The sequence below is a fragment of the Pezoporus wallicus genome, unplaced genomic scaffold, assembly GCF_028554395.1.
Source record: "Pezoporus wallicus isolate ANWC-B61680 ecotype Strahan unplaced genomic scaffold, APGP_CSIRO_Pwel_v1 contig_7237, whole genome shotgun sequence".
NCBI classification, from domain to species: domain Eukaryota; kingdom Metazoa; phylum Chordata; class Aves; order Psittaciformes; family Psittacidae; genus Pezoporus; species Pezoporus wallicus.
In genome coordinates this window covers 77,059-86,390 of record NW_026635802.1, presented here as the reverse complement: position 1 = coordinate 86,390, position 9,332 = coordinate 77,059, and the positions used below count along the sequence as shown (strand labels likewise).

Genomic DNA, 9,332 nt, shown 5'->3' with positions numbered 1-9,332 from the left:
GCCTCTGAAATACTAAGGGAGGTTTTTAACCAAAGGAAGATGCTATCTGTGGACCAGTGGAGTGCAAAACCTGGTAGGAGATTCAGAAACCAAAGCTGTGGTGATGATTTTACTTGAGATAATGTCTTCTAAATTTCCTTTACGGCGCCTTTAAAAGCCAACGCTGCACAGCTGCACCATCTCGTGGTGCGACCAAGCCCTGCATTGCCCAAGCCTTTAAAATCCTCTCCATTTCCAGGAAATTTTGATGATTGATGGGTGTATAAAAGCCAAGAGCACCCACCACCAACCCACGTCACACCTCGGCCCACCACAGCCCAGAGCCACGAAGTCACCTCAGACCTCCCCCAGCTCCACCTTCCTCTTGCTCATTCTCCTCTCTGGGATGAAACAATCCAACCGTTTCCCAACTGCAACCATCATTATCCCAAATATTTGCCAGTATCCTTCCAGTTACTATTTCGAGATCTGTTCAGCAGGTCAGGGATCAGGCCAGTGAACTATTATTCATCTGAACCTGCCTTAACCAAATTCCTAAGTGTTACAGAGGACTCAGGGAAGATCAAAGCTCCAGTATTTAAAGAAAACCTTAAAAGGAAAATATAGGGTCAGACAGGTAGGTACAAAGCCCTGTGACACAGAGCCAAAGGCAGGACCCGTATGTGCTTAGTCTTAGCCCTACTCTTAACGCAGCACTAGGCCCTGGTAAGCTAGAAATGGGCTCGGGTCTCCACAAAAATCTCCCTCTCCTCTTAAATGCGTTTGCTCATTAAGGAACAAAATGGTCCACGACACCAGGTATTATGCCCAGAATTCAGGTGCATAAAAATACATGCATGTATCTACAGTTCCCAGTGTCACACAGTATGATATACAGCAACCAGGTGATTACGGAATCAGAAAAAAAAAAAAAATCCTAAAAAAAATTTGTAAAACTATTCCTATTCAAAACCACACAAAGGTATGTCAGGCTTTTGTATTCTGTGGGGTAACTTGCTAGCAAGTGCTTAACTTACACCAGACTCCTTCAGCATGATACTCACACGCTACTTACTATGTGAGGGCATAACTCAAGGGACATATACCAGATGAAGTGCAGCTTCACTTGGTCACCTTGAGAAAATCCAACTCAAGTAAAAGGCAGCTCCCCAAGTTCACTCCAGGCATAAATGTTATTTGACTGCAGACTGGTCGTCACCGGTTAACACAAGACCAGTGTCAGGTCACCTGCTCAAAACCACCACGGATGGATGCACTCACAACAGGCACAGAGAGATGCCACTGCAGCCTGGAAGAAAAAGCAGCAACGCGCCTCCTGATCTGCTCTAAGCCCCAGTAATCTATGCAAACCAGGGGTGGACATGAGGAAACCACTGCTGGCTTTAGGGGGTGCCCCGAGTGCAGTATGAGGGGTGCTCCACACAAGAACTACACCAGGGTTGTACCTGGAACCCCAGCATCATGTTTTCTTCTGCTGCCTTATGCCCTCCCAGAATCCAGGATCTGCTACGGTCCTACGAAGTCTCCGCTCCCACCCCTAAACCCCCCTCCCTCCCCAGTATTTCCCCCATGAAGAATGACATGTGGATGTGAATGACATGGAAGGGGATTTCTAGGAGTGGACCTCAACTATATGCATTATCAGACATGAAGAGGATGAAAAAAAATAACACAGATAGTTTATTGTCAAACTGAATCAAAGCTTGAAAAAAAGAGAAATCACAAAGCTACACCGGAAAGGAATTTGGTTTTCATCACAGAAGCTCATTAAAATGTGACAAAGAAAACAACCCACTGTCAAGCCTCAGACTCTCCAAGTGCAACATGTACTGAAGTGGTGGGTATTCACAGGTGGTGCACATTGCATTTGTATGAACAAAACCATCATCCCTCGTGATCTAGAAGAACAGTGGTTCTCAGAGGGGGTGACAAGTTTCTGGCTCAGCGGTGACTCCTCTGTTCATCTTCAAGTAGCAACAGTTATCCTTGCTGGAGTTTAGCCTGAGATGATGGCCAAGGCCGAGGGGCCAGCTGTGTTTCGTTTCTTCATCCAGCATTCTCCTGCAATTCGCATCCCAACCAAATGTGTGTCTACAGCACTAAATTAAAAGGCAGTTACAAAATTAAGCAATGCTGGTTGCACATATAAGAGTGGCAGAGGCACAATTACAGCATAGGGTCCACCAAGGTCTGGAGGATACAGCTAAGCTGACACAGCCACCACCTCAAAAATTCAGTTTGCTGCAGACTTCAGCAATGACCAATCTAACCTTTTTCAGTTGCTGTTTGGGAAGGTGTGTAACTGCAGATGCAGACCGGCTTTACTGACAGAAACTGACCTCTATGAAGTCCAAGATGTTAGTGTATGCTCTCTGCTTCAGCAACACTGATTAACACGGCAGCGGGCAGATGACAACCTGCTCCTCAGCAGGATCCCTCTGGAATCACACTTGAGGAGGCTTTAAACAAAACACTCCTTGGAACTTTTCCAAGTTTGGGTTTGCCAACCTGTCCCAACCAATATACTACCCAAAGATCATTTATTTTCCAGTAGCTCCAGCAGAACCAACCAAAGAGCCCTGGTCTCCTGCCAGCATAGCCGAGTTGGTAGGAAGTCCGGATCACAGAAGTCGCTTGCCAAGAAAACTGCTGGAGACTGCAGGATCCCCTGGAGCTGCAGCCCACCTGGAAGAACCCTATCCCATCTTGCAGGGAATTAGAGCAGTTGGCTTTCCTTCTGAGTCAGAACACAATAAAAAGGAAGGGGAAAAAGTACTGGAAGGCATATACGTGTACAGAGTATTCTGAATTCTGCAGACACTTAGTTTCCTTCAGTACAACAGTATCTTTCTCACCACTATAAATGAGCTGTTTTATGAATTTTGAATACTTGTTTACTGAGTGAAAGAAAGGCATTTTTATCCTAAGTAGCAGCTAAGGAGATTGGCAAAATTAAATTATAATAATTAAAAAAATACAACTAAAAATAATCAAAGAATCCAACCCACCAGTACAAAATAAAGGCAGTCTAGGTCATTCCAACTGATCACAGAAATAGATAACTACTATTTTTAATTGCAACTAATGTGCTATCTTGATCCAGCTGCTTATCCTAACAGGCCTGAGGTTTACTGCTCATAAAGCATTAATAATATGTGCCTTTTCCTAGAAAGGAGGGCTCTGTCTAAGTCTTACTGTGTCAGATAAAAAAATCCCAAAATAGACTTTCCAACCAAATAAAGTGTTTTATTCAGATATTCACTTGGGTATGGCACCGATGTTAAGAACAGCTATTCAAGAAGCTGAAGAAGCCCTTCAAAAGAAGTCACACAGCTTTGAGACTTGAAAAAATTATTGTATGATCTCATCCAAGAGATCTAAATAGCTGGAACGTGTGCAAGAGTCACCACCAATTTATTTAGCCGAGTTCATCAGTAGTTCACCAGCTCTGTTTGCACAAGCAGGTGCCAGGACATTCAATAAGGAGTCATATACATGACTTAAAAAGAGGAGAGGGGGAGGAGAGTGGAAGAGAAATGGGTGATTTTACTATCTAACATGGATGTGCATCAGCAGGAATAAAGTTCCTCTCAAATTAGGGCAGTGCCTATTATGGAAGGAGAAGTGCAGAAACTCTTTTTCCCAGAGAAGTATTACATGCACAAGTAACTATATTGTTAAATTTTTTTATTTGTGACAGTAAAGAAACCATTCAATACCTGATTGACAACACTTCTCTTTCCTGAAAACACTCATATGCTATCTGTAGTGTTTCTCAAGTATTGCTGGATTGTTCATTGCATTAACGTGTAAACGGCTCCATTATTAGGAACAAAAAAGAAAAAAAAGAAAAAAAAAAGAGAAAAAAAGAAACATTTCCATTGCTTACTCCTCTATTAAGAAGTTCCCAATAAAGCATTAACAAGAATGAAGAGAAAAAAAGAAATCAGCTGGGATTTTACAATATAATGTGAAACAGAAAACTGACAGCTGGTTTTGCATAGTTAGCCCAGAGATTTTTAAGCAATTGCTCCACGCAAGTCTCACCTGCCCTCCTCACCCCACAAAGGCATAACAACATCACAGCACCTTGGAAATCAGAGGCACAAACTTGGTTTTGTTTTACAAATAGGGCTGTGCAGTACTGTGTTTTATTAGTTTAAAAAGAATCTGTAAAACATAAGATTATGTGTTTGCAAATTATATAGCTACAGATTTTTTTTACACTGAAATTTCAAAAGCTGCAACATCCGTACACACCACTGTCATTTAGATACTTTATTGTCCCCAACCAGTCTAATCAAAATCATGCTGTGATAAAGTGACTGCATACATTGATAACCAAATGTCTTCAGGTGTTGAGTTTCTTCCATGTATAGCTTTGCTGTTCAAAGAAAAGATTGAAGGGCAAAACAAACAGACAAATTATTCTTCCAAAGCTACCTAAAGGAACACAGCAACATTGTACATTTGCTACGCTTCTCCATTCAAAACCTGCCACGCTTCCGGGTGGTTAACAAGTATTCTGTGCACAGCCCTAGTTTACAAATGGCAATTTAATCATAACACTTCAGTTGAATTTCAAGAATCTAAGGCATTCTGCCTTACAGTTTAAGTTAAAAATACCTATACAGGCAAAAAACCTTTTTTAACCCAACATAAAAAGGACAACAGAACTTCAGGCCAGGCAGCGTTGTTTCTTTAGCTGAACAGAATGACCAACTGGAAAGGACATCTTAACACTTCTATAATATCCAGAAATAAAAATTGAAACCCAGGGTTTATAACAGCCCTGGTGACCTGCATGCATTAACTGCACTTCAAAATATGCAAGAGCTTTAGGAAACAAGTATTTTTTTCCTATTTAAAATACAATCAAATACCCGTATTGCAAATTTTACAAACATTCCACTCATTTTCTGACTTTATGGACAGAACTATATTGCTTTGTTAAAATCTAGAAACTCTAACTATATAGCGTATGTATAGTCACGCAAACTTAACACTTGAAATTTCAAGTATGATGATAGTGTCAAAATAAACCACTACGGCAGTTTGATCCCTTTGGCCAAATTTGATAACCCAGGGAAGTTCAAACCTGACTGCAGAGCACTCCAAGTTTTACTTCAATGGGAGTGAGTTAAAACACCAATATTTTTCATCAGAAGTTACAGAAAATACTCTTAAAACACTAGCAGAGATCAAAACTGTTGCTAAGTTTTTTCCTTTACATTATCACCAAATGTCGTTTTAAGTTAAAATAAATTTGTTTTTTGAAATTCAATTTCAAGAGCCCAAACAAACATTACAGAACAAGTAGAGAACACCATCTGAACCGTTCCTACAGAAGCTGGTGCAGAAGTTCAGTTGCCCATTATATGTGGATTTTAAAACAATACAAGACACTTTAATAATCAACATTCATTCACAGACTTAAGGCAACTGGTTCATGAAATCGCTGCTTTCATAAATGCAAACTAATGACATGGTTTGTCTCACATACAACAGGTCACAACCGTTACATGGTAATGTCTCGGTGGGGTTATTTATTGTCTAATTGCAAGATTGTTTGGTCTAATGCTAGTGAGAAATCTTTGAATTTTTTCAGCCATTCCTATCATACCTGCACAACTAACTACAACCTGAATACTTCCCTGCAAACTGTATTTGAAGCCTAGAAGCTACAAACACAGTTGAAAATACTGCTCAGAGAACAACTTTTTGGCAGCTTAAGAGTTTCATTACTCTGAAGTCAAATACAAAATTAAACAATCTTAAACTGAAAGTAAACGTTAATGGACTAACCAGAATCCATACGTCCTTTTTTCTTTTTCATTTTTTATCAATGTACTTTTTTAATGTGACAGTTTTGTCTTTTGTTGTGGCACAGAACTATACAGTACTAAGGTAACGCCAACTGGTAAGAAAACAAAACGGTAATGCCGTACAGACTCACGAGCGTCATGGGACTGCCTCTAACATCCCTCGCTACCAGACACAGTGTGCAGCTGGTGCACAGCTGCCCTGCAAGGGGCCAAAGTCATCTTTCGGTTTTATACTGCACCTAAGACAACCTACTCACTGCCTGCGTAGGCTGGCCTGCCCTTCTATGAAGGAATTTGTTAAGCTGCTTCACCAATGTTTTAGACAAGGATGATAATTCCAAGTCCATCGCAAAAATGTTTTTCCAAGTCGTCAAGACATTTTGAGAAAAACAGGAAAGGCAAAGGGGGATCTACTATTCAGTATTTAGCACAAGGCTAATTAGAAGCACCAATTACACCTCTTAGTTTTCTCAGACAACAGCCAAACATAGCTGTAGTTTTTATGTTTGGAGATTTCTGGTGCGTACAATAATTAAAAGGTGACACTGGTAAGTGGGATTAAAAAAAAAAAAGGCACGCCTTGTTCTTCAAAGGCATAAAATACTTGAAGGTTATTCTTCTGAAAGGGATCTATGACACTACAGAAGATGCTAAGCAGGCTCTCAGATTCAGAGATGAGACTTACTCAACCACAAAGCCAGAGGACCGGTTTTAGTCCAGGCTAGCAACTTCTGCCCTTCTAGCAAGACTCAATAAAGCTACTGATCTGCACCATACACCTTGGGGAAGAAGAATATGAATCAGAGATGTGGGAAAAATGCTTTTTGCAATTTTATATACCAAAGAAAGAGAGGGCTTCATCCCAACTGAAAAAAAAATCCCTAAAAAAACCAGAATCTTTTACAGGTCACCTTTAACTGAATTTTCTGGTATATCAGATACCATAGGATTAATACATTGGGGTGGGTTATGAAGCCTGTATTTTATTTATTGCCCAAGTCTGCAGCTTACAGAAAATGTTTCATAGCACAGGCACAGTGGCAAAAACAGTTTAACAGCCGATGGTCAACTCCATTTGGTGAGTATACAGTAGCAGCAATTAAAAGAAAAAAGTACTCAAAATAGCTCAATACAGATCCAGCTTACCCAGATTTTTTTTGTGTTTTTTTTTAAGAAAAGAATCTTAAAACTAATAAATAGATCTCCTCCCCATTCTCCCAAGATAATGGTTTTCCAAAAAACGAGAGGCATGGCAGTTGTGCGTAAGCAGAGACAACAGAATTTCATCTGTCTAGAATAAAGGGTGCTTTAGATCTATTAGCCACCTTATTTTCTCAATTCCATTATTCCCTAATACTCAAACAACTGCAGATATGTTCAAAACTGTGCCCAAAATCATCAGTGAAACCACCATGTAATTAACCAAGATCATCCCTCCCACAGACGCTGAAACCTTCTGAGCATGACAAAATGTAATACAACTTAATGTCATCGTGGAGACAGGAACCCAGCATCTTTGTTTCAACTTTTTCCTTTGTTATATATTACAGTGCTCTATAAAAGTTTTCCTTTTTCCTTTTAAAGCATTTAGACAATACAAGACTAAAAGATGTCTGGAAATACGTCTTATACAAAAATGAATTTTTATCTTAAAATAACATTCAAAAAGGCACTTCATTCTGTAAGAAAAAATTCAGAGTCAGGTCAACTGCTCTAAGCAGGGGGGTAAAATTGTCTGCATAGTGGGAGGGGAAGAAAGGGAGAGAAATTCAACTGCTGAAATACAAGCTTCTTTTTTGGCATGTTTTAAGAAAAGCTGATCCAGTAAAAGATGTCCATTTATGAAATTCATTAAAAGAGTCCCATTTAAAATAGCTTCTTTTTTTCTTTTTTTTTTTTTCCTTTAAAAAAGTAGTCTGAACACATGACCTTAGGAGTCAGGCTTCTGAAGGCTTAACAGCATCACTCATGATTGTCCTTCGTGTCCAATGTAACAGGAAGATCAAGAGTAGCACTTCTGACAGGGGTGACCTCCCCAAAGCTTACATTTGAAAGAGCTGAAAAAGATGGAGACAGCCTCTATCTGCTAGTAGCAGAAGTCAGTCAAAGTTAAGGGCTACCTGTTGCAGAGTTTATGGAGCATACTGTAAACTTCTTCCTCTTTGCTTAGTCCTTCAAAGAAAGGAATAAGATCTAGCAGCTCTGTGTCTGTCATGTCATCAAACCAGGACTGCACAGGCACCTGAAACAAAGCAACCAGCAAATACTAAGATGACTTCATGATATGAAGAACACATGACTTTTGCCTATGTAGGCGCCCTGTAATACTCACTGCCATTACAGTAAGGTGAAGTGCTGGTCATTAGCATTCAAGCCAAGCACCAGGTTCAAGCCACAGGATTGTCTGGGGTTGGAAGGGACCTTAGAGATCATCTAGTTCCAACCCGCTTGCCATGGCCAGGGACACCTTCTACCAGACCAGGTTGCTCCAAGCTCCATCCAACCTGGCCTTGAAAACTGCCAGGGATGGAGCAGCCACAGCTTCTCTGGGCAACCTGTGCCAGGGCCTCATCACCCTCACAGGGATATCTAATTAGTAAGTCCACCAAATCAAACTGTAAAATAGCTGACCTTCCAAATCAAACTGTAGAACAACTGACATACAGTTGACCTTCTATATGTCCAGATAACCTACATTACCCAACACTGGACAGCTGAATTTGCTCAGCAGCCTTGATACTCTATTCACAATAAACTAGAAGGAAGATACAGGTTACGAAGCTGTAGTGACACTATTTACAGGCAAGTCTTTTTTTCCTGTCTAAGTATTATCAGTGTGAGTCACTAAACATAGGCATGCAGCAGCAACCCCTTCTGGCATGACGTTGCAGAGGAAATATTTAAACAGTGAGTACAGAACAGTTCTCGATTAAAATATAAGACCTTGCAAGTTGGTTCAGAAAATAACGCACATAATAACACTTCTTAAATATGTGGGCTGGATTTAGGGAAGGAGTTCTGTGTATCTTTACTATGGAAGTATACTGAGGTCTTTTAAAGACTATCTTGGATCTTGTTACAAGCTCTGGTTTCTGCAGAGACTCGAACATCGGTTAGCTAGCAGCACTTTTCTATACATGATTGAATCACTCTGAAAAGGCCTTTAATTTCATCTCCCAAATTTCTACAGCTCATTACTTTCCTGGCACTGAATTCTGAGATGGCAAGTGATGATCTGGATCAGGTTTTTAATTTTAAGCATGCACATAAATTACAGCTACAGCTCCTGGTTATTATAAATAGCAACTTTAAGCCATGTGTGGCACCAACCAGAAAAATGTTTTCACCTGATCACTTAGGGCACCACAGTATTAGGATTTGATCTTAAAAACTGACTGCTGCAAGATAAATAGCTCGTGTTAAAAAATAAAAAAGCTATCCCAGAGTGGCAGGACCATGCAAAATGGTGTTCCTGGTAAGAATTTCCTACATTAATTTTAACAGTTC

General features: G+C 40.2%; 1 protein-coding gene across 7 annotated transcripts in view; it reads right to left on the bottom strand.

The window, feature by feature from the left end:
- Positions 1-3,975: 3,975 nt before the first annotated feature.
- The window catches only part of CTDSPL (CTD small phosphatase like), an 82,400-nt gene continuing 77,043 nt past the window's right edge, over positions 3,976-9,332 (bottom strand). For all 7 annotated transcript variants that reach the window (XM_057398265.1, XM_057398266.1, XM_057398268.1 and 4 more), the window contains one exon: positions 3,976-8,067. In XM_057398265.1, coding sequence (XP_057254248.1) covers positions 7,942-8,067 — 126 coding nt within the window. In that variant the 3' untranslated portion in view covers positions 3,976-7,941. The remainder of the gene's footprint in view (positions 8,068-9,332) is intronic.